General features: G+C 35.5%; 7 protein-coding genes across 7 annotated transcripts; 6 read left to right on the forward strand and 1 right to left on the reverse strand.

Moving 5' to 3' along the window:
- The first annotated feature begins 3,331 nt into the window (after positions 1–3,331).
- On the forward strand, positions 3,332–4,215 carry BNAC05G45750D. The gene is made up of 2 exons (XM_013840929.3): positions 3,332–3,628; positions 3,709–4,215. The coding sequence occupies exons 1-2, from the start codon at positions 3,491–3,493 to the stop codon at positions 4,030–4,032; spliced, it is 462 nt and encodes a 153-aa protein (XP_013696383.2). The 5' UTR covers positions 3,332–3,490; the 3' UTR covers positions 4,033–4,215.
- A 967-nt stretch (positions 4,216–5,182) lies between these two features.
- On the forward strand, positions 5,183–6,846 carry LOC111206526 (3-dehydrosphinganine reductase TSC10A-like). The gene is made up of 3 exons (XM_022703592.2): positions 5,183–5,793; positions 5,873–6,020; positions 6,551–6,846. Exons 1-3 carry the CDS (start codon positions 5,266–5,268, stop codon positions 6,844–6,846), a joined length of 972 nt encoding a protein of 323 aa, XP_022559313.2. The 5' UTR covers positions 5,183–5,265.
- A 492-nt stretch (positions 6,847–7,338) lies between these two features.
- LOC106400579 (peroxiredoxin-2F, mitochondrial) lies at positions 7,339–8,805 on the forward strand. Its single transcript, XM_013840925.3, has 5 exons — positions 7,339–7,601; positions 7,679–7,708; positions 7,789–7,947; positions 8,337–8,431; positions 8,534–8,805. The coding sequence occupies exons 1-5, from the start codon at positions 7,386–7,388 to the stop codon at positions 8,637–8,639; spliced, it is 606 nt and encodes a 201-aa protein (XP_013696379.1). The 5' UTR covers positions 7,339–7,385; the 3' UTR covers positions 8,640–8,805.
- Positions 8,806–9,279: 474 nt separating this feature from the next.
- On the forward strand, positions 9,280–10,806 carry LOC106400581 (50S ribosomal protein L7/L12). The gene is made up of 2 exons (XM_013840928.3): positions 9,280–9,529; positions 10,088–10,806. The coding sequence occupies exon 2, from the start codon at positions 10,101–10,103 to the stop codon at positions 10,671–10,673; it is 573 nt and encodes a 190-aa protein (XP_013696382.2). The 5' UTR covers positions 9,280–9,529; positions 10,088–10,100; the 3' UTR covers positions 10,674–10,806.
- Positions 10,807–10,907: 101 nt separating this feature from the next.
- On the forward strand, positions 10,908–11,946 carry BNAC05G45790D (uncharacterized GPI-anchored protein At3g06035). Its single transcript, XM_013840927.2, has 2 exons — positions 10,908–11,171; positions 11,361–11,946. The coding sequence occupies exons 1-2, from the start codon at positions 11,087–11,089 to the stop codon at positions 11,873–11,875; spliced, it is 600 nt and encodes a 199-aa protein (XP_013696381.1). The 5' UTR covers positions 10,908–11,086; the 3' UTR covers positions 11,876–11,946.
- A 211-nt stretch (positions 11,947–12,157) lies between these two features.
- LOC106397590 (mitogen-activated protein kinase kinase kinase 3) lies at positions 12,158–16,931 on the forward strand. The gene is made up of 18 exons (XM_013838207.3): positions 12,158–12,375; positions 12,482–12,884; positions 12,952–12,990; positions 13,078–13,143; positions 13,899–14,009; positions 14,085–14,165; positions 14,239–14,316; positions 14,414–14,496; positions 14,678–14,759; positions 14,856–14,956; positions 15,078–15,117; positions 15,237–15,296; positions 15,370–15,416; positions 15,521–15,743; positions 15,827–16,054; positions 16,146–16,447; positions 16,534–16,595; positions 16,700–16,931. The coding sequence occupies exons 2-18, from the start codon at positions 12,579–12,581 to the stop codon at positions 16,756–16,758; spliced, it is 1,968 nt and encodes a 655-aa protein (XP_013693661.2). The 5' UTR covers positions 12,158–12,375; positions 12,482–12,578; the 3' UTR covers positions 16,759–16,931.
- A 4,314-nt stretch (positions 16,932–21,245) lies between these two features.
- Positions 21,246–22,387, reverse strand: LOC106399550 (protein FANTASTIC FOUR 4). The gene has a single exon (XM_013840022.3). It carries the CDS (start codon positions 22,234–22,236, stop codon positions 21,355–21,357), a length of 882 nt encoding a protein of 293 aa, XP_013695476.1. The 5' UTR covers positions 22,237–22,387; the 3' UTR covers positions 21,246–21,354.
- Between the last annotated feature and the right edge of the window lie 2,236 nt (positions 22,388–24,623).

A 24,623-nucleotide genomic window follows, 5' to 3' on the forward strand; every position in this document is an offset into this window, starting at 1 on the left:
GATTGAGCTACCTCATATAAATTACATTTTTCTGGGGAAAGACCGCAAATATTGTAAAGATCAGGGCAAGTTTTACAATTATTTAAAGTAATAGATGTGATTGCAAGAAAGATGATAATAAGGTATTTTTCTTGGGTTTGTGTCAAAAAAAAAGAAGGTATTTTTCTTGGGCCTAGCCCACAATTTATGAAGTTCTTAAGATCCACTACATCTATAGTTGGCTCATGAAACAACGTTCAAACTGAACATTTGTTCATGAAAACATTCAAGATGTGAACTGATTACAAGAACAGATAAGGATTCTGTCTGGATCATGTTGATCTGTGTCTGGTAAATCTTTCTAGGTTCGAGATACGACTAAGATGTGCATGTATCCTCTCTGGCCACTTCCATTTGTCGAGAAAGGTGTTTCTTTTACGTGCGAACATAACGAGTGACATGCATATGCTTTTGTATTAACAAAGCTAGCTAGATTCAGATTTTCCACTTTGCATGTATATATGTAGCTAATAAAAAATATTAATAGATACACTTTGTTCTCTCTTGTAGTGCTTAATAATATCTTTCAAATCATACAACTAATTGCATTTCAAACGAGACATGCATACCACTTCAGCCGCACGATCTTCCACCGGCACAACATCCTTACCCTACTCGATTACTACTTTTTAGAAAGAGTGTTTGTTGTGTCATCAATTATTCCATTAATTGCACCAGACTTCTTTTTATGGATAAGTTTTATGTTTGTTTTTTCGTATAGTATAATAATAATATAATATTAATTATCACAAAGCGGCCTTTTAAGTGAATCTAGTCATTAATTATGATTCGCAAAGGACAAGTCGGTGAGGCTAGAAAAAAAAACCCAAGTCGGTGATCGGGACATGACATGAGCCTTAGCAAGAAGCTCGTGAGTGTTCTGAGATTGAAAATTCTCCAAGTGATTCTCTTCTCAGATACTATACCCTTATCCCTTTCAAATTCCGTTGGCCGTTTGGGGATGGTGGAGTAAACATAGAGATAAAACTTCAGTTACAGAAAAAAAAACATAGAGATAAAACTTACTTCACTTTAATCTGCAATTTATTAGGTTTGATTTTCTGGGCCTTATCTGGTGAAGTATGCAAGTTGGATGTGTTGGTGTAGGGTAGAGTATAGCTTATCTATGACACAACCTTGTGGTGTTCTATTATTTGCTCCTTTTAATATTTATGTGGGTGTAAATGATGTAAACACACATCCAATATCGGATAAGTTTCTCTGACTGTAATACAAACGTCGTTCAAGTTATATACGTACCATGGTTTTTAGTTAGAGTCAAGAAGTCTAATAGTGATCACTTCTTAGTTGATGTCATTTATCTATGTACATATTCTCACTTTAATGGTTACTCGTACGCATGAGTGAACGTATCGTATAGAAGATATAGATACAAAAAGACACTAACGTTTTTTGTATAACTATTCAGTCTTAATAGTTACAGATGTTATATGACGACCGTAAATTTGAAGAGATTAGTCTAGTTCTAATATTCCAGCCGTAGACGAAAACTATTTGAAATATGTATTATTAAGCAACTATTGAGTATTATATAAAGAAATGGAGGACTCGCGTAAAACCTTGACTGGGAATCGTTAGTTCTAAGTGACCAACTTGACCGGTGTGCGACCCCACTTCCATAACATTAATAGTATCAACAAAACTCCAACTGAATCAAATCATGTAGATAGATTCTTCTTTGTTTTCTTCTTTCTCCTTATCTTCACAAAATATATATTCTTAATGTTCGTAATTGTCTACTTCAGATGCGACTCACCCGTGAATTTCCTCATAATTCAGTTCACCAACTATCCAAATCCTCACATCATAGCATCCTCAATTTCGTTACTGTGTTCTTTGAGTAATTTGAATGAGCAGTTTTAGTTAAACAAAGAAGTGGTACAAATTAGCAGTTTGACAACCTTGTTTGTATATATTATTATTAGGTCAATCATATTCGTTGAAGAAAAGTTTGAAAATATTTTCTTCATGAGGCCAACAACGAACCATCAACGTATTTCCAATTCAGAAGCTAAATAAGGTTACTGCTTTATTCTCCTAACATGTTGAATGTCGATAAATAGTTAAAACAAATCAAATGTGACCCCATGGTTTCATATAGTTTGGTATATGCATATTGGTCACCCATCGTGGACATGTGCTCTCGTTTTTTTTATTGGATGTAAAATGCAAATGGCCGCAAAATTACACCTTCTTATAAAGTTAAGACTAACATGTGAAGCAACCACGCTCCATTCAGTCTCAAAGTTTTTAGACGGTGTGTTCCAAAACCAATATAAAAAATAAAAAATTGGAAAACGAATATATATATATATATATATATTTGCAGATGTATTATGTTATTATATATATAAATCTTTAGAAAAGAGAATTTTATACAAATCGGTCATGCGAAATTTTTATCTCTAAAGACATCAGCAACCGTGAACCTGTGCACAAATTCTTAGAAATAGTAATTAAAATTTTTTTATTGTTATTTATTATTTTTTAAGCTAAAAAAAGAGATGATCATTCGAGGTACACAAACAGTGACGATATTGCATAAGAATGAATCCTTAAGCAAAGATTATTTGAAACTTTGGTGACACAAAAACCTAAAAACACGGGTCCTACATAATTATTTTATTAATTTTTGAACAGTTAAGAATTATTTTAAATCTGTGTTGCAGGTGCTCTAACAATTAACATTTTCTTATTTTAGATCAAACGCACACACAGTCGCCCACACTTTTGGATTAACAAGTCTAATAGAGTTTCAGTCTTTATTGCGTAGAGTTTTAGTTTTTATTTCTACGCAGGTCATTTACTAATTACATTTTCTTTTCATTTCCTATTTATATTACGAGGGGAAGTATATATGATTATTATCTTTTTGTATCTGAAGATATTGACTAAGAAAGTCAATGGATAAGGTAGGTGTAGGAGTTCCATCCATAATTGGAGATTATTTGAACTATAAACTTTGAGCCATACAAGAAAATGAAGTTCGATTTAGACGCTAGATTGAGAGGGATGGGTTTTGTGGATGAGATTTTATAATTTTATTACGTATAATGAAAAATATAAGTTGAGATAGATATGGGTGTTTTGTTCTTGTTGTGAGTTGTGAACTTTTGATTTAATATCTCAAGGATTTGCAAGTAGTAGCATCATTGTATTGTATAGTTTACAAAAAAAAAAGCATCATTGTGCAAACCTTCCTTCGTGATCCATTTATGATCCATTTATATATTTCTCCTATCTTTACTTTGGCCCCACTCTCCCACATGCACTTCTCTCTCTAGCCTCTCTCTCTCACCCTCAACATCTTTGCCTATTAATGCCGCCCTTTGAACATTCCCCCCTCACAACTCCAACCATATTTTATTTAGAACACTTCTCCCTACAGACAACAAAGGCTAATTAAGAGTCTACTTGAAAGATTAGATATATGGCTATGGAAGTGGCTACGGAACTTGAGCTTGATGATGATGTCTTCTATGCAGACATAAGCAAGCAAATCAATCTCTTAATCACAGATGAAGATGAACAGAACCCTATCTCACTTTCCTCTCCTATCTCATTCCAGGTTTGTTAAAATTAACCCTTCTCTTTCTTGATTAGTGAATATTTACATACGTGGTTATTAATATCGGAAATCAAAAACAGGGTTTGTTCAGAGAAAACTACCAAGCATCAGCAACACCATATATGATGTACCATGAGCAGAATTACAACCAAGTTAAAGAGAGCAAAGGGACAGGAGTGTTCATCCCCAGATGTTCTCAGCCAAGAAGGAGACAACATAATCATCCTCATCAGAAGAAGCAAGGGAGATTCGGTTCCCTCACCCCCAAGCAACAGTATCCTGATCATGTTTATGACAACAACAACTCCACAACTTTCAACAACGTAGAAAGCATCACCCTACATCATGCAGCTTCTACTAACCAAAGAAGAACCTACAGAGATGCAGCATCTTTCTTCACTTAAGTCTCAATCAAGATTCAAGACATGGATTTGTGTCATTTTAATTTCGTATTATATATTGATTATTGATATTTATAGATTTTGTGTTTGTAAAATCAGCAAATAATAAGAATGAAGGAGGAACCATCAATCTAAAGGGATTTGGTGTGATTAATGAAATTGTCTAGAGAGATTAATTACCTCACACTTACCATGTATACCACCTTTTCTAATTGTTTCAAGTCAAATAAACCTAATGAAACTAGTTCTAAATCATCAATAGAGGAATTAAACTGGATCAGGACAAGTCTCATGTGAGCTTGGAAAATCTTCCGTGTCAGGTCCAGAACCAATCAATCTCTTGGGACCTCGCAGTTACAGAGTTACAGTTATGTTTGCAACAATGTTTGAATAGACAAAAGTCAGATCTAAAGGAGAAAAAGACTGTCACAGACTTGCACCCACATGCCCATCACTCTCCTTTCTTTTTATATAATTTCTTTTTATTTAGAAGACAAAGAATTATATGTATATTCTCTGATATATTATTAGAAAAAATCACAGCTTAGACATTTGTATGGAGAAGAGCTGTATGTTTTCCTGTCAACTAGCTGTAAATTTTGCCAAAAAAGTTGTAAATGTCAAATAAGACTAAGCATCAATATGTGAAAGTATTAACTCAAACCTGTCTCCTTGCAAGTTGGAGACTACGAACTCAACCTTTCTGAATCCCTAAGATACGTAGTCACGTTCTAACTTCTCTTATGCGATCAGTTGCACAAAAAAAATAAAATTAATTTCATAAAACTAATATAATCCAAAATTAAACAAAAAATAAAATTAATTTATTAATTTATTGCTTATATATATAAGGTGTAGTATAATCCAAAATAAAACAACATTAATGCATTGCCATTTAGTATTTGATAAAAATCTTGTATATAATGATTTGATTTTTGGGAAATCATATATGAGGGATTTTGTTTGTTTGTTTTGAAATTTGAACACAACATATATAATGGATTAATAAAAACCACCATATACAATGGACTTCTTTCTCAAAAAAAAAAAAAAGGCATATAAAAGGGATTTTATTCAACTAAAATAACAGACCGGTTCAGTAGAAATCCTTAACCGGGTATTTTGGTTCGTTGGTTTATTTCACAATCGGGTTTTTGTTTTCTTCTCTTCTTCCTCTTCCTCTCTCCAGTGAGCTTCACAATCGCCAACGAGATCCAAACTCTCAACGGCGGCAAAATGTCTCCTTCCTTCCTCCTCCTCCTCATCCCCATCGTCCCACTCTCCCTTCTCGCTACCTTAGCCCTAATCGTCCGCCCCAAACCCATCAGAATCCCCATCAAGTCCCGCCACGTCTTCATCACCGGCGGATCCAGCGGCATCGGCCTCGCCCTCGCCCACCGCGCGGCCTCGGAAGGCGCTCGCGTCTCCATCCTCGCTCGATCCCCCGAAAAGCTCGAAGAAGCCAAACAATCCATAAAACTCGCCACCGGAGTCGAAGTCGCAATTTTCTCCGCCGACGTCCGCGACTACGACGCCGTTTCGAGGGCGGTTGAGGAATCTGGCCCGATCGACGTGTTGATCGTCAATCAAGGGGTGTTCACGGCGAGGGAGCTCGAGAGGCATAGCGTGGAGGATGTGAAGTTCACGATCGAGGTTAATCTCGTCGGGAGCTTTAATGTGATCAAGGCGGCTTTGCCGGGGATGAAAGGAAGGGAAGGTCGTGGGCCTGGTTCGATCTCTCTAGTTTCATCTCAGGCTGGTCAGGTTTGTCTCTCGCGATTTAAAAAGATTAGATTTTTATTTTTAAGCTGTATCATTGAAAGGTGTTTGCTTTAATGTCTAGGTGGGTGTTTATGGTTATGCTGCTTATTCGGCGAGTAAGTTTGGGCTTCAAGGTTTAGCGCAGTCATTGCAGCAAGAAGTTGTTGCTGATGATATTCATGTCACTCTTGTTTTTCCTCCTGACACTGATACACCTGGTTTTGAGGAAGGTAAGAACAATACTCAGAAGCTGTTGTTTATATTAGAGTATAATAGCAAATGACAGTAGGTAGGATTAGGATTAGGAAGCTAAGGACAGCTAAAAAGGTTGGAGACAGACTATATAACGGTGTTACTATGTGGTTGGGGAGATATGAAGATATGAAACTATTGTTGATCTAGTTGTTATTATGAGATCGGAGATGTGCCGTTAATTGTTTAGCCTGAATAAATTGTATCTCATTTTCTTCTTTGCTATGAATTTGAGAAACTGATGGAGCGATCTGTTACTGAATATTGACTACGTATTGGCAAAGTTCTTGCGTTAATGTGGTTCGTGTGATACTGTTTAGAAGAGAATAAGGAATGCGTAAGGAGATGTATTTATGCTCTGGTAGCATCTGAGAAGACTTCCTTTTTTCTTTGAGAAAGAAGTTAATACTCTTTTGACCGATGTTCTGAGGTTCCTTGGTTCATATTAGAAAGTTGAAGATGATGATAAGAGTTTATGTTGATTTTCCTTTTATTTTTGGTTTTTCAGAGCAGAAGAGCAGACCTGAGGTGACTGCCATAATAGCCGCGTCCTCTGGTTCTATGAAAACAGAAGAAGTGGCCAGAAGAGCTATGGAAGGCATCAAAGCAGGAAAGTTCACTGTCTCATGCAACTTTGAAGGCTTCTTACTGTCTCTCGCCACAACCGGAATGTCGCCTCAAAGATCATTTTGGCTAGCTTTTCTTGAAGTTATTACCGCAGGGCCTATAAGGCTGGTCGCACTCTTTTTCCAATGGGACTGGTACAATGCCATCGAAAAGTGGAGCAAAACCAAAAACAAATAGTAAGTACATGATACTACCATAACTCTTCGTGACTTGACTTGTTCTAATCTGGCTTCTCTTTTATAATTTCAGAGAGCTAGAGACATACATCGACAGTGTTTTGGGGCAGAATCTGAAGAAACACTGATGGCTACTCTTGCTTGTAGTTTTGTGGATTCATGACATAGTCTCAGAAGTCAGAACAAGTTGTGTGTTTTCTTTATTTGTAGAGAATCTAAAGAATTCATTTGAATGTATTAGCCTCTCGCAGACTATGTTTACTTGGTCAAGAAATGAATTTTGCTTCACAATTTGATGTTTTCGAAAGAAGTGAAGATGAACCAACAGTTAGGTGTTATGAGATTTTTTGTTGGAATCTACACAAAACGTGACGTTAACAAGTGAGTGTTGTTCGGGAAGCCTGTGAAAACAGCGTGCAGTTTAACTGGTGTGTTAAGAAACGGCAAGATGTTTCTTCAGAAATGGTTGAGACGCAAACTATACAGTAATCGAAACGAACCCAAAGAGGTGGAGAGACACGTTCTCATTTTCAGACAGCGATGGCGATGTCTATTCTGAAGCTAAGAAACTCACCGGCTTTGAGATCCGCCGCAAGTATCGCCCGGATCGGAGTTTCATCAAGGGCTTTCTCAAAGCTATCAGAGGGCACGGACATAACCTCGGCGGCTCCAGGCGTTTCCCTCCAGAAAGCTCGCAGCTGGGACGAAGGCGTTTCCTCCAAATTCTCCACCACACCATTGTCAGATATCTTCAAGGTCAAATTCTCAGACTTTCGATTCAAGGGTAATCTCGGTTTGTTTCTGACATAATGATTGTTTGGTATTGGTTGCAGGGGAAGAAAGTCGTCATCTTTGGACTTCCTGTAAGAAAAAAATCATATCTTTTAATATTTCTCATGTCTTGATTCAGGTTTCTGAAGTTCTGATCACTGTGTGTATGTAGGGAGCTTACACAGGAGTCTGCTCACAGCAGCATGTGCCAAGCTACAAGAGCCACATGGATAAGTTCAAAGCCAAAGGCATTGACTCCGTCATCTGTGTTTCTGTCAATGATCCGTATACTTTAAACGGTTGGGCAGAGAAGATTGGTGCCAAAGATGCTGTAAGTTATTAAGACTTTTTTTTTTGTGATTTTTAGTTCTCTGCTGAATCTTGTTTCATAAAACTTGTTATTATTATTGGGTTCTAAGTGTTGAGTGGTAAAGTTAGGCCATTCAGTAATCTTCTTACTCATTTTAGTATTGTTGATTGCTATATATAATAGATGATTATTAAATATATGATTGTATGGTTAGAAAAACTTGCTTCATTAGCAATTTCCATAATACTTATTTGACTATCATTACAACAGATTTTGTATCATTTTCCTTGCTAGATATATTCATGGTTTACACTTTACGTGTTTGTCTTTGTCGTTATTTATATAGTATATCTTCATTACATGCCAGCAGAATGGCTTAGTGTGATGATCTTGAAACTTGTTAATGTCAGATTGAGTTTTATGGAGATTTTGATGGGAAATTCCATAAAAGCTTGGGGCTAGACAAGGATCTCTCTGCTGCATTGCTCGGCCCTCGGTCTGAGAGGTAAACCACTGTGAAAGTCCCTTATTCCCTTTGTAGAAGCTTTCATATCACTGAACCCATTGATCTTACAGATTGGTTTGGTTGTGTGATGTTACTGTGCAGATGGTCGGCTTATGTAGAAGACGGTAAGGTGAAGGCTGTGAACGTGGAAGAAGCACCATCTGACTTCAAGGTGACGGGAGCCGAAGTCATTTTAGGACAGATCTAACAAGTGTCTCGACAAGTTGTTATGGCATTTGTTGTTTCCTCTGTATAAGTTGCGAGAGTGAAAATAAGTCTGATCCGAACATCACCAAAGGATCACACCAAGTTATGAACTCTACTTTTCCTTGGTTCTTGTTTTCTTTTCAATAAAAATGTTTGTTACTTGCCAATTCTCAGCAAATGTACATCATAACATGATAGAGTACTCCATTTGTTTTCAAAGACAAATTTTATAGATTTCTTACATATAGTAAAAATACAACTAATTTTTAATTATAAATGCATAATAAGTAAATTTTTTTTTTTTTTTGAATTATACAGAGGTATCCTGGCCCCTACAGAAGTGATCCAGACTAGTCACGTGTTGCCACGTGTAGGTTTTCTGTCTCTGGCGATGCCGAAATGTTAATTCTCCAGTGGCCGGGATTCGAATCCAGATGGCGGTACTCACAGCTGTAAGCCTTTTACCACTAGAAGCCTCGGTTCATAATAATAATAATAAGTAAACTTAAACTTTCCTATGATTCATTCTAAGCCAATAGCCATTCAAAAAATGTAACTAATAAAATAAATATTTATCGATATTTCAAATTTGTTACTATTAACAAAATATACAATGAAAACTGTAAAAACATTTATTTTAAAAACAACAAAAATGCTAGAAATTTATAATATAGTATGAATGGGATACAAATCTATCGGGCTTAGCCCATTTATCGAAATATAATTTTATTGTTGAGTATCTATTGGGCCTAGCCCATATTTCAAAATGGAGCCCAAAGAAAGGGAGGTTCACTCTAAACCCTCTCGTTTCTCTCTCTCTCCCTCTTCACCTGCACCTTATCTCTGACCCGGCGAAGCTAGCCGTCTCTCTCCAACCGCAACGCGCCGGAGGTAAGCCATTCCTCAACTTCTTCTCCGATTTTATTGCTCTTATTCTCACATCATAGGTCTACGATTTATGGATCCCATTGTTTTGATTTTGGGACTCTGATAAACTTGCGAAGCTAGCTAGGTTTTCGATCTTCTACAGAACGGATCATTGTGTTATAGATTGTAAGCCGTGTTACACTAGACCATTGAATCTGATTAGACCTGGTTAATCGAATTAGTTTTAAGGTATGTAGAAGTGCGAATCGGTCTTAATGAATCTGAAATCAACCTTTTAGTATTCTTCAATTTGCTCCACTGATCTTGTGATAAACTCTATAAGGATTTGATCAACCGTTGAGCCTAAACTGATATGTGTTCGTAGTTTAATCAGATAATTGCTGTAAATAGGCCAAATCTTCACGCATATATTGATCATCATGTAAGCATTAATCAGTCTCGTTCTGTGGTTTTGGAGCTCTTCTTCGCATTGGTCAAAAACAGCATTTATTAAAATCATTCTCTCTCTGTCTCTCTACTGACACTTGAAATGATCTTTGCTTGACGTTTGTATGGTAACAGAGTTGTGAGAGTCATGAAGAAGCTTATATCACTTGTCAGGAACGTTCACTCGCGCCAATGCCAACCCAAACTAAACTGGTCTGCGCAAGTGCGTTTCTTGCAGCAAGACACTGTATCCAAACCCAAACCCAAGAAATACAAATACCCATCATTTTACGATCCCTACGGTCCTAGACCCCAGCCTTCAAGCAAGATCGTGGAGCTAGCTGAGCGTATAGCTGCGCTATCTCCAGAGGAGCGGAAACAGATCGGTCCCGCGCTCAACGAACACCTCAGGCTCCCGAAACAGCAGATGATTTCGACCCAAGGCATGTTGAGTGTGGGAGCGAAACAAGAGGCTGGAGCAGGGAAAGTTGAGGAGAAGAAGGAGAAGACGTCTTTCGACGTGAAGCTGGAGAAGTTTGATACAGCTGCGAAGATCAAAGTGATCAAAGAAGTGAGAGCGTTCACGAGTTTGGGTCTCAAGGAGGCGAAGGAGCTTGTGGAGAAAGTCCCTGTGGTGATTAAACAAGGTCTGACGAAGGAGGAAGCTAATGGAATCATAGAGAAGATCAAAGCTGTAGGTGGAGTCGCGGTTATGGAGTAAGTGATTTTGTGAACACTTATGTTTTTTTTTTCTTGTGTTTTGGTTATTGTGTTTGGTCACATCTTGGCACTTACAGTGTAATAACAAATCAGTTAAACCGTTAAGTTTACAAGAACTTGGTTTCAAATTTAAACTTTGTGTTTGGTTTAGTGAGTTTATGTGCTGCCACATTTGTTCTTCTTCCTCCCTACTCAGAACAGAACGACATCGTATAGGAGCTTAAGTGGTCGACGCAGCGTCACAATCAAGTAAGACAAGTAAAGCACAACAGAATCAAAAACACAACTGTCAAAGAGTTAAAGCTAAGCAACCATTTTCACGCTCTCTTTTTATATAAATAAATAAAAGCTATTCATCGCCAAGAAAAGAAAGAAAAAAATAAATATCAAAAGAGAGTTCTCGAATCAGTTCCAATGGCGATTAACAACAAGCTTCCACTTCTTCTCCTTCTCTCCGTCGTCATTCTCTTCCTCAGCCGCACTGTGCTCAGCGACACTGGTAACTTCCTCTCCCTTCCATGACTTTCTTGTTCTTGATTTACTTAGGATGTTTTTAGATCTGATCTGATCTGATATGTTCCTTTCACTTCATTTAGATCTTTAATCTGTACTTTCTCTAAAATAGATTTACTTGTGAATATGATCCTGCAAAGTATATAGATTTTGATTAGAGTTGTTGACGTTGCAGATGAAGAGGACGTTCTGTTCACAGGCATAAACAGCTACAGAACATCACAGAATCTCACAACCTTAAACAAGAACAAAAACGCAGAGTGTCTAGCCGACGAACTCGCTGATCAATTCAAGAACAAACCATGCACCAACGACACCGGCTCAGCCACAGTACCCGGAGCCGAGCCACAGTTCTCAGATTACCCAAATATTCTCGCTAAATGCCACTTAAACGTCTCAGACACAAGAGATGGCTCCATTATGCCGGCATGTGTTCCTCGTCTAGAGTCTAGCCTCGTCCTCACAAACTTCACCAAGTCGCAGTACTCCATGAGTTTGAACGATTCGAAGTTCACAGGGATGGGTATTGGTAAAGAAGATGATTGGATCGTTGTGGTTCTCACCACCAACACACCAGAAGGAAACTATTCGCCAGCTACAAAACAGGATTCTAATGGCTTCACCTTTAGTGTTGGCCTCTTTAATTACTTGCTTGCTTTCATGTTGTCCTTCTGTTTCTTCCTCTGTTGATGAGAGAGATCTACCACATAACACATGTCATGAGTCTTTTTTTGTCTCGAGAATAATTTTTGCTTATGTTATTTACTTAGTTTCTTTAAAAAAAATTCCTATTTTTAAAAGTTTTTATACATATTAAAACATCGTAAATTTTAATTATAATATTTTTTTGATTAGGTATTTTATAATTTGAAGCTAATTATAATTCAATAAACTTAATTATTTTTCAAAATTATAATTTATCATTGTTTTTAAATAAAAAACATTTTTGATACAATTTTTTTCTCAAAACATAGATTATTTTTAAACGGAGAGTGAGATTATAGCTTGAATTCAAATTTAAACGTAATAATCCGACAAAACAAGATTAAAGATAAAGCAAAATTTGCATGTGACTAATAATAATAACAGATATTTAATATATTACCTTTTGTCGGTAAGTTTGGCGGAGATAGGCAACATATTCAACGGACGACACACGATCTGGCTCCTTGACACGTGCGGACTTCAACGTAAGGCCCAATACTCAAGGCCCATTAACGAAGCGATTTGAATTATTTTTTTCCAACGAAAACATCAAAAAAATCACAAAAGCTCCACTTTAATTTTGAATTACAGATCGAGTTTCTCATTCCCTCCTCTCTGAGTATCAACGAAGCAGCCGATGAATCTTCACTAATCTCTATAACGAAATCACTTCACGAGAGCACCAACGATGCAAGATATCCTCGGATCGGTTCGCCGATCGTTAGTTTTCCGGTCGTCTTTAGCCGGAGAAGACGGCGGAGGAGGAGGAGGAGGAGGAGGACTCAGCGGATTCGTCGGGAAGATCAACTCCAGCATCCGCAGCTCTCGAATCGGACTCTTCAGCAAGACGCCTCCTGGTCTCCCCGCTCCCCCGAGAAAGGAGGAAGCCCCGGCGATTCGGTGGAGAAAAGGGGAGTTAATCGGCTGCGGCGCTTTCGGGAGGGTTTACATGGGGATGAACCTCGATTCCGGCGAGCTTCTCGCGATTAAACAGGTTCGATTTGAAGATTGTTAGTTTAAAATTGATTAAATTCGTTTACTGATTTTTATTTGTTTGTTAGGTTTTAATCGCTCCGAATAATGCGAAGGAGAAGACTCAGGTGAGTTTTCCATCGCTTTGCTACCTCTCAGTGGTTTTAATCTTTGTGTTGAGTTTGTAATTTTAGGATGAGTCATCGTTGTTTTAGGGGCACATTCGAGAGATTGAGGAAGAAGTACGGCTTCTCAAGAATCTTTCACATCCAAACATTGTTGTGAGTAGTCTCATCCATTTAGTTCTTTCCTTTGTTTAGATTGAATGGGACGAAACTAATATTACATGATGTGGTTTCGGCCTGGGTGGACTAAGGTCATCTCCAACCCAACTCCAAAACACTATTTTAGAGCGATTTTTACACCCAAACCTATTCAATCCAACTGCAAAAATTACACTATTTTAGTGCAACACTAAAATTTGGTGTGACACTATTCATCACACTAAAATACTATTCATCACTAAGACCATCTCCAATGGTTTACTCTTTTTTTTTCTCCATGTTGCTCCAATGGTAAAAATAGAGTGATGAACAAAAAAAAAAAAAAATTACTCTATATATAAAGTAAAAAATAGGTTTACATTATTATAGAGTAGAAAATAGAGTACCATTGGAGCATTTTTACTCTAAACTCTATTTTAGAGGAGGAAATAGAGTGGGGTTGGAGATGTCTAAAACACTATTCATCCCATTAAAACACTATTTACTCATTTTACTAATAAAACATACAATTAAATAAATGATAAATAAGAAACTTAATACCTATAATATTATAAAATAGTTTTAGTGTGAAATTTAGTGTTATGGTTGGAGAAAAGCTTGTTTTTAGTGTTGAAATTACACTAAAATAGTGTGGTTTTGACATTAAAATAGTGTTAATGGTTGGAGATGCTCTAAGGCTTCGGCCCAAACCTCCTGGTAATTATAAGAAAAATAAGAGCGCCAATTATCTTAATTTTTGTTTTTGTTTTTAGAGATACTTGGGTACAGTAAGGGAGAGTGATTCGTTGAATATCTTGATGGAGTTTGTTCCCGGTGGTTCAATATCATCTTTGTTGGAGAAGTTTGGATCTTTTCCTGAACCTGTGAGTATACTTACTACACTTTTGTGTTTGAGCTTTCACATGGGTTATGAAGTTGTGCTGAATATTTATGAGTAGGTGATAATAATGTACACAAAGCAACTTTTGCTCGGTTTGGAGTATCTTCACAAGAACGGGATCATGCATAGAGATATCAAGGTAGTTTTCTATTTTCCAACATATGATTATGCATGTGGTTGCTTAAAATAACTCTTGTCACTTTCTTCTCTAGGGGGCTAATATTTTGGTCGATAACAAAGGGTGCATCAGGCTCGCAGATTTTGGTGCTTCCAAGAAAGTCGTAGAGCTAGTACGATTGTGCTTCTCTTTCTCTTTAATCATATTTCAGTGTGTTGCCTCTCTTTTTCACTACTCTAAAACTTGTGATTGTTGTGCTTCCATTCCAGGCTACTGTAAATGGTGCCAAATCTATGAAGGGAACGCCGTATTGGATGGCTCCTGAAGTCATTCTCCAGACTGGTCACAGCTTGTAAGTAATTTGTAGAAAACCACTAGTCATTCTTATTTCCCTAAGTCTCCTACTTTCTTTAAGCTTCTAACTTTTTGTAAGATGATAGATTACAAATGTTATGGGGTTTTGGAAATGGGTTTTCATCTATTTTCCCTTGTGTATTGCAACTTTTCATCTGACCTTATTCCTAAATCTGAAGCTCTGCTGATATATGGAGTGTTGGGTGCACTGTGATCGAGATGGCTACAGGGAAACCTCCCTGGAGTGAGCAGTATCAGCAGGTAGGCATATCCACTGGGGGAAAGGCAATTTCCAATATCGTTGATCTATACGCTGCTGTCTTTTATTTAGAAAACTAACAAGTTTTTTCTTTTCAGTTTGCCGCTGTCCTTCATATTGGTAGAACAAAAGCTCATCCACCAATTCCAGAAGACCTCTCACCAGAGGCTAAAGACTTTCTACTGAAATGCTTGCACAAGTAAGTCAAAAGTTCGTTTCTGTCTTTGACTAGAGATAGCGCCTGTAAAGACGGATGTCCATCTTTCCATTTCAAGAGAGCGTTTATTTCTCTTATTTATAAGAGGTATTATATTTTGCAGGGAACCAAGCTTGAGACTCTCTGCATCCGAATTGCTTCAGGTGTTGTGAATCTTATGTTTTGTACACTTTAAATAGTCATGAAAGTGGTCCTTACTATCACGGCACAACACAATTATTTTTGTTGCTTATAGTGCTGACATCTGGTTAAAAAATTTCAGCATCCCTTTGTCACTGGAGAGCACATGGAATCTCATCCAGCGTTCCATAATTCTTTTACGGTTAGTACATTAATCATGCAGTGAACTATGTTCTAGTTTTTCAACCCTTCTGACATCCTTTCAAATATATCAGGAATGCGAAAACCCAATAGCCATACAAGGAAATAGTGTCAGGAGTTCGTAAGTTTCTCTTTACAGTTCTACCTTCAATTTTCTTTCTTATTACCCATTATTTTGGTTTCTTGATTCCTTTTTTCGCTTTTCCTATTTATCTATTGTTCCAGGATTAACTCTTTGATGAGGAGGTCAACCTGTTCAGGCTTGAAGGATGTATGTGAACTCGGAAGCTTGAGGAGTTCCCTTATACACCCAGAGAAATCAAATAACTCAGGATTTGGTTGGCGAGATGGCGACTCTGATGACCTTTGTCAGATCGATATGGATGATCTCTGCAACATTTCATCAGTCAGCAACAATGTTTTGTCACAGTCCACAGATTTAAACAAGGTGATCAACCTATCTTCCAAATTTTCAAAATATGTCTGTTTGATTACAGTTATACTGACAGAAACCTTTGAACTCTTGAACAGAGTTTTAATCCCATGTGTGATTCCACGGATAACTGGTCATGCAAGTTTGACGAAAGCCCAGAAGTGATGAGAAGTAAATCTAACATGCTTTCTTACCAACCTGCTGAACTCAAATCTGGTGTTCCATGTGATGAGGAAACCAGCTTAACACTTGCTGGTAGCTCTTCCGTGGCAGAGGATGATTATAAAGCCACAGAGTTGAAAATAAAATCATTTTTGGATGAGAAGGTAAGGCCCTCTTTGCTGCAGGTTCATGTCTTCTCAGATTCATTTGCTATATCTGAATCTTGATCACTTATTCGGTTTATCTGTTGTCAAGGCTCAAGATTTGAAAAGGTTGCAGACCCCTCTGCTTGAAGAATTCCACAACGCTATGAATCCAGCGATACCACAAGGTGCACTTGGAGACACCACCAACAACTACAAGTTACCAAACCTACCAACTATAAGCAAGTCACCTAAACGACTTCCGAGCAGACGGCTCTCAGCTATCAGTGATGCAATGCCCAGCCCATTCAAAAGCTCAAAACGTACACTGAACACAAGCAGAGCGATGCAGCCAGGAACTGAACCAACTCAAGTCAACGAGTCAACCAAGAAGGCAGTAAATAATAGCCGTTGGTGAGTTAGCTCTTGCTAAAGGTTTCTGGTTTATAAAATTTGACTTTCTTTGATGTTAATGGTTCCTTCTTCGAATCAATCCTCAGTTTTTCAGAGATACGACGGGAGTGGGAAGAAGAACTCTATGAAGAGCTTGAAAGGCATCGAGGCAAGTGTTTTCCTCTTCCGAGTCTATAAACATTTTTTAGTAACGGTTTTGAATTTTAAAAACATTTTTTTGTTAACTTATCGTAATAAAAATAATCTGTGTAGAGAATCTGCGACATGGTGGTGCAGGAGGGAAGTCTCCATTATCAGCTCATAAAGGATAGAGGGAACGGTTAAGAGAAGCATTGTATGTTTCTCTCTTTTGTAAACCCAATATCACTCTGTTCTTTTTTTTACTGTTTTTTTTTTTTTTTGGTGGGGTGGTTTTCATCACTATTATTACATTTGATCTATATATGTAGTTAGTTCTTAAATGATCAAAAATAATTTATTCTAGATATATACTTATATATATCTTAACTTTCACTTAAAAGACAGTATCAACCATCTAAAAATACCAAACAAAATGAAACAGCCCAGCTTCATTCCAGTTGATTCATGTTAATTAATTAAATTTTGACAAAGTTAACTAAAAATACTATGAAAAGATAAATACAGATAAAATATAGTGGTCTTATACAGAGATATGAATTAACTTCTTTATAATAAAGTATACAGATGAATGTCATAATTACTGAAAATGTTGGAATCACACAGACAAAATGGACTCTCCAACGTATCATGTTTATTCTTTGCCTTTCTTCTCCTTTACATGACCGTTGTTCAGTCAATCACTCATTAAAAACATAAAAGGAAGAAAATAAACCCATAATGTTTGATTTAGTGTTATGGTTGAATTATCTACATACATAGTGTTTGGTTGGAGGGTGGGCTGTCAAAAAAAGCTGCCCAAATTTCAAAAAAAAAGAAAAAAAAAGAAAGAGAGAAACATGAAGATCTTCATGCTTTTATGTTTCTTGATTTTCTCTTCCATATCTATTAATAATCAACGTTAAGATTTTATGGTTTCCTCCTTTTTCAATGTTTGGACTTTGGACCGTATTTGATTGAAGTATTAACCTTTGTAGATACACTTACTACATAGGCTCCAAATAAAAAGAAAAGAGAAAAATATGTGATTTTGCGTTTTGTGTACGTTTTTGACAAGTCCCTATCTAATGATTTGAGAGATTTAGAGAGAGCGAGGTACTCCTCTTCTACGTTACTTTTATTTTATGTGTGTTTTACAAATTTTCTGTAATAAAATCTTATAATTGGAACCCAAGTATTTCTCGTTGATGTTTGGTTTAACGATCAATCATATTGTTGATTATTTCAGAAACATATTGTTTCAGAGATTCTATTTCAGAAATATATTTTTTATTTGTTTACGTCATTTAATAATAAGTAATGTACGTGAAACTAAATTTAGCCTAAGATATGAATGATCGATAGTGATAAAAAATATATATAAAAAAATATTGCTCGACATATTTCACGTGGACATAGTCACATAACTCAAATTCTGAAATCTGATTGGGTCCTACGAATTTTGCAGTGCATTATCCAAAATAATTTCACAAAACTATGAATGGTTGTTTGTATATAGAAAAGCTATGATGAATGCTTTTTTGCTTTATTTTAAAACACACCCCTTTTATATTCGTGTCCAAGAATTATTATCTCCCGACTTCTTGTGGAGGTCCTCGTTGGTTTAAATGTATAAATGTATTAAACGAAGATGAACGTCATTAAACCATGCACCCGTTTTAAATTAATATGCAAAGCAAGTAAGCAACTAAGTTAGGACAAGAGTCGACCACTAGAGTTGCTACGATTTGGTTGTGTCGCCATGTTTCACTACGACATGGGCCCCGGGATGCACGAAAGTTTTAAAATAGAGCGTTTTATGAAAATATCTGTGTCAATGTGTGTTACAAGGTTTTTACCAATTTCAATTTTAAATAATTTAAACAAATGTAACATAAGTTATCAATAAGGAAAACTACAACTAATTAAATAAATATTTGGATACCAAATATTATTTTCTCCGAGCTAAAATGTAAGCAATATATGCATGAATTTAATCCAAATTTGATTACTTTACTGGTTATAATCGAATTTGTGTCCAAATATTATATTATGTAAGGTTAACAAACATAAATTATACAGTTACAAAAACAAACAAACATAAATTATATGAAAATATATTGGCTCGCAGCTTAACTATGCCCGGACTTAATCATCCACCTCTACCATTACGTAAATGAATGAACATGATTGGCTTATTTCTACTTTGGAAAATTATATTTTGTATAATGTTTCACTAATTTAAAGTCATGAATTAATTAATTAGGTAAATAGTTTAATTAACAGGTCAACGAAAGTGACAACATAAAGAATCAAAAGGCATCCCACTAGTACTAAAAGAAGACAAAATTACATGTATTTTAATTGTTGAATTGCGCATTGGAAAAAGGTTTATGCATATACACTTGTAAGCCCATCCATATTCTTATTTTACTTACCAATCCTTTTGCTCTTCTTAACCACCAAGAAAATACCCAATTCTACTTTGAGTGATGTCATTTAGTTTCTCCTCTATATTTCCACATTGTTGCATTGCATCCTGTCTTTATAATTATATTTATGCATATTGTTGTATATAATACAGTCTGACCTAATTATGTAACATACCAATTGAGGATTGCGTCATGAATCATACATATATAAGACTAGGTTTATTAGGACTATTGGATTAGATCAATTAAAGAGGGTCGGAATAGGACATAGCATGAACGTCAGATTTATTATGGCTTTGTGTTTATATATTCAAACGTGGAGATAAACTTTGGAGTAGTTTATGTTTTAAGAGAGAGCGCATTTTCTATACAAATAGTAGTTTGTTCTGTTTTTGTTCATACTAATATAATATATATACAAATAGTTTTATTTGTTGTTAGTTGTTGCATTCGATTTTACTGATTAGTTAATTAACACAATCATTTTTTCATCAAAAGCATCATTAACCAAGGCAAACAAACGTGCGATATTCGAAGTTTCCATTTTATGATTTTAAAATTAATAAATTTCATCTCTATGGGGATTGGATATGTGCCGATTTGATATTAGTCCGTGTTTCTTGATTTTATCAAACATCGACGAGCTAACTTGTTTCATTCTATAAGTGTAAATATAAAATACATTTCGCAAATAGATTAACGCAAAATAAAGTTCAATAAATGGATAAAAGCAGATACATGCAAAGTTTCAAACTACTTTGCAGAAAAGAAACGTGAAAAGGATCGCACTTATACATCAAATTCAAAGCACTAAAGTTAGATTTAAAAGGGAAATTAGTTTTGGGGATAACGGATTCATTAACAAAATTTAAATTTGTAACAAACGAGTAGTCATCGACAGAAGGAGAGAACAAAACTTTGAAGTTTCCTGTATAGTTTACGTGTCATGCTTACTATATATAGTTTTAGGGGAAAACCATGCATGCATGCATATAAGTTGGCAATTACAAAAAAATATTCTTTGAAAATAGGCATAATTAAGTGGCACCTCTTGTCTCTTGTATTTTGACACCTCTTATTTCTGAGCGATAGGTTATGGACATATGGTAATTCTAGTCTTGTAAAAAAAAATTCCAATTTTAATCCGAAGAAAAATATAGTTGTTTAAATTAAGAATTTTCAACCATACCTTTTTCTTGTGGACTTGTGGGGCTAAGAGCAAGAGCATCAGTGAACCCCTATTTGTGGTTCATCTTCTTAATTTTTTATTATTAAATTTTTTTTTTTTTTTTTTTTTTATTTTTAAAAAAAAAACAATTGATCAATCGTGGAGTCCGCGCTACAGTGATAAAATTTAGGAAAAAAGGTATCACACAGGATAGACGAAACGAACCGAATTCATCGCTTTTGCTTTTTTTAATATTTTTTTTTCGTCGTAAAACTTGTAATCCTCTCTTTTAAACCTCTAATGGGCATGGCCTAAGAAAGAGGCTGATGGAATAAAGAAGCGGAGGCTAGGAGAGCTTTTAGCATAGATGTGACGTCGTCATTGTACGGAACAATAGTCCCTTCTCTAATTTTCTTTGTTCTCTATATTTTGTATATGATATTTTTTTCGTATATGATATAATAATATTATATATTTAATACCAAGGACGTTAAAAAGAAAATTTACATGGCTGCAAAACTTATATGTTTTAGCCTAATATACATCCAAAAAGGACTTCTCAGCAAAAAGAAAAAATACATATGAGAAGATTATATCACAAGCATAGAATGTCCACTTAAATACAAATCAAAGTCTTTGAGATATGATCATAATTTTGTCAAAAAAAAAAAAAAAAAAGAGATATGATCATAATTAATTTTGAGAAGATAAAAACGTTGAAAAACAAGAATAGACATAGTGAAGTGATGTGTGTTCCCATGATGAAGGTTATTTCGTGGTACTATTGTCCTGACCTACTAATATATGGGTTACATAAAGTTACAATATATATTTGTGTGCGCGTATGTGGGTTTCATAATAATAACTTTTACTACACATGAGCGGAAATTTTGTTTATGCAAATTACAAAACTTAGTTTTTTTATAAAACATTATTATTATCAATATGAACGTCATATTTTAACAGGCCCTACACATAACTTCAAATATTTAAGTATTAAATTAACAATTAAGGTCGTTGACAAAATAAAAACCTAATAATCAAGGTCTTTGTCAGTGAATTAATCTTTAACCATAGAGAGTGATCAAAAAAAGAAACGCTTGTTATTTATACAAAAACGAAACCCAATGCATAAAATAAATAAAAAGGTGTGAAACTGTGATCACAAAATGAGTAGAAAGATTATTTTTTTAAGAAGTGGCAACACATAAAGATTCCCATGTTAAAAATCCTCTGTTTTCTCGATCTCCTTCATGACATCTACTTGATCTTTGAATGTTATCAATAATCATCACTTCGTTGTCTTCTTCTTCAACTTCTTCTGCCTCGTATTCTTGAATCGCTTCTTCGTTATCTCCCCCTATCTCGGTCGTTTCTTCTTCTTCTTTGGTCTCTATCTCTTTGTGGTCATCAGAATCAATCAAGAACGCGAGCCGGACGCAGCCATTACTTCGGTCCTGTAAGCATCTATCCCGCGGCAGAGGTTTCACGGCCGTCATCACCAATTTTCCATTCTCGCGGTGGGACTTGACTTGAATGCAATCAAATCCTCTCATAGTTGTCAAAGGAGGTGGAAGTGAAGCCAACAAATCTCTCTTCCTATCTTGTCTTGATGTTCTTGATGTGGTGGTCGAAGTTCTAGTTTCCATGGTTTGTAATTCGGATGAAACCGAGAACAAATCTTGATCGGTAATAACATCAGAGCCCGTCTCGCTACCGAGGCTTTCAGTGCACAATGCTAAGCTCTCATCGCTGAGAGTTCTACGGGAAGATGGAGAATGAACGTAGGGAAGTAATGTCTTCTTGTCTTTTTCATCAGAGCTCGAGTTTGAGATGGTCTCGAGCCAACTTTCCGAGCTAGAGCTCGGTTTAGGAGCTGGCGAGGGCAAGGAAGCTGCATTAGAGGTAGAGATGTTGTCTTGTGGAGTGATGGATGAGTCAAGGAAATGGGATTTGAGAGGTGTGGATGAGTGAGGATTGTTAGGAGAAGAGAGTCTAAGTCTTAGAGCTCTTGGCTCAAAGTGCTGAGACTCAAAATGAGATTGATACCCTTGATATACAACAGTTGCCATGGCTTATGAATTTTGGAAGATGATTCTTGTAAGACTTTGTTGTTATGTGGAAACAAGGAAGCAGAGAGGGAGAGAGATAAGTAGGAGAGGAGATGAGAGGCTTTGGAAGTGAATTTGAGAGATAAGGAGAGGAGATGAGAGGCTTTGGAAGTGAATTTGAGAGATAAGGAGAGGAAGAGGGTGTTAATTTGTAGTGCCCAGAAGTTACTTTCTTACAAATAAATAAATAAAAGTTAGTTTACAAAAAGAAAAAAAGTTTGAGAAAGAATGGTTTGGTATTAGTGTATAGAGAGAGATGGTGGGTAAAGAGCTTTTCCACACTACCACTTGAATAAAATGAAAACTTATTTATTTATGCCACATAGGAAATGCGTCGGTTTGAAAATAAATGAATTGCTTGTCGTAGAATATTACTCTCGCCAGACTTAAAAAACCTAAGTGAAGTAAAAAAAAATCACTAAGTATATGAGAATATATCCATTAAAGGGTGAAGGAATAGAATAGAGTCACTGTACAGATGCATATATGTAATATCGGCTAAAAATATTTCTGTCTATTTTTATGAAGAAAAGTTTTTTTATATACAGGAAAAGGAACGCAATTGTAGAAATGAAGGAAGCTTAGTCAACTATAGTTTTTCACATAAATGGCAAAAACAAAAGATATACATGATTGAGTCTGTTGAGAGGAAGTATCGATCCTCGTGCATGTGATGTGGCCAGAAAGAGGCTACCCACGCAAAAAACAAAGAAGAGAAAGAGACTTTCCTATAAAAGTAGTAAGACCATACAATGTGGTTTGAGAGCACATGTGTTTTTGAAGTAAACGATTTTTTTATTAAAAAAAAAACTGACCATAAAATGTTGATTTTTCTTTCTGTTCACAGCTACGGTTAGATCTTTTAGTATTTACTAAGTTTTTTAGCAACAGCTTAAACGTTTTTGGACAGTATTTTAAGTTTCTTTTTTTGCTAATTACCTACCAAAATTGAGAAAAGCCCGACAATAACAAGTCTTGTTTTCTATGATGATAATGAAAATGACTCTTTGTTTCTTCTCGGTAATAATAAAAAGATTCGTGTGCCGATTTAATCAGAATAAAAAAGATTCGCGTGGCGGTTGATTCTCTAACCCAACTTACCAACATGATTAAAACAGCTCAAGAATGTTGAGCTCTTGTTGCATCTAGACGTGTGTCTTAAATCTCTATGCACCGGTAAAAGTCCAGCATTTGTTGGTTGATATTTGGGGGTGTTGTGGCCCATGCGGTACGGTATGACATTTTGGTTTAGAAAATTTATTTTTTCTAAATAAATATATATTCGTATAAAAAAAAAATCAGATTTTAAGGCTGCTATAAATACGGATCTAAAGATTTGTAAGATTATTCATTCACGTAATAAAAGAAATTCCAAATAAATATTTGCCTCAATTCGTTTTGATCTTTTTTCTTTCTTCAAAGTTGATTCGCGTTTGTTTGAAAGTTCTTTCACCAACCACAAAAGTATATTCCCTCCGTTCGTAAAAGATCTATGTTTTAGTATTTTCACACTTTTTAATAAAACATATTAAAATTTAGCTATAAATGCACAGTTTTTTGTAATTTTATATTTCCTATATTTTTAAACCAATAAGATTTTAAAAAATACAATTAATGTTTTTGAACTTCACGGTTTCTCATTATTAGTTGATAAAAATTATATTGGAAATATAAAATATGTATCTTTTTGAAACAAATTTTTTATCTAGAATATGAATCTTTTAGGAACGGAGAAAGTAGTAAAAACAAGGTTATGAGCATCAGTGAAGAAGGCGTGAACATCTAGAGAGGAATGTTCGTCAACTGAAAATATGCATGCATTCATCCACGAAAAATAATACTCCTACATATAAAAAACATAAAAGTGTGTCAAAACACGCGTCACCCAACAACGCTACTAATACTATATTTGAATGCAAAGGAACAAATTCCCATTTTCTGCCCACTGTGTTATGCCCTAAAGTGATACTCTCTCCGTTTTTAATTATAAATAGTTTTGGTTAAAAGCACGAATATTTAAAAAATTATTATTTAAAAGAATATATTATTTAACCAATTAATTCAACCAATTATTAAAAACTTAACATTATTTCATTGGTCACACAATATCCAATAAATGAAAAAGATGCATTGAAATATGTAAACTACTTACATTGTGAAACAAACTATTTTTACTAAAACTACTTACATTTAGAAACGGATGAAGTATAAAATGGTCCTAAATATTATTCAGAACAAATAATCAAAACATAATTAAGTGGTTGAATCATCTTAACACGCTAAGGGGAGGGTTGTTTCAGTATCTCTAAATGTAGCTAGATTTTAGCAGGACGCTATTTGCGTCTATG

This window comes from Brassica napus, chromosome C5 (genome assembly GCF_020379485.1).
Source record: "Brassica napus cultivar Da-Ae chromosome C5, Da-Ae, whole genome shotgun sequence".
NCBI classification, from domain to species: Eukaryota; Viridiplantae; Streptophyta; class Magnoliopsida; order Brassicales; family Brassicaceae; genus Brassica; species Brassica napus.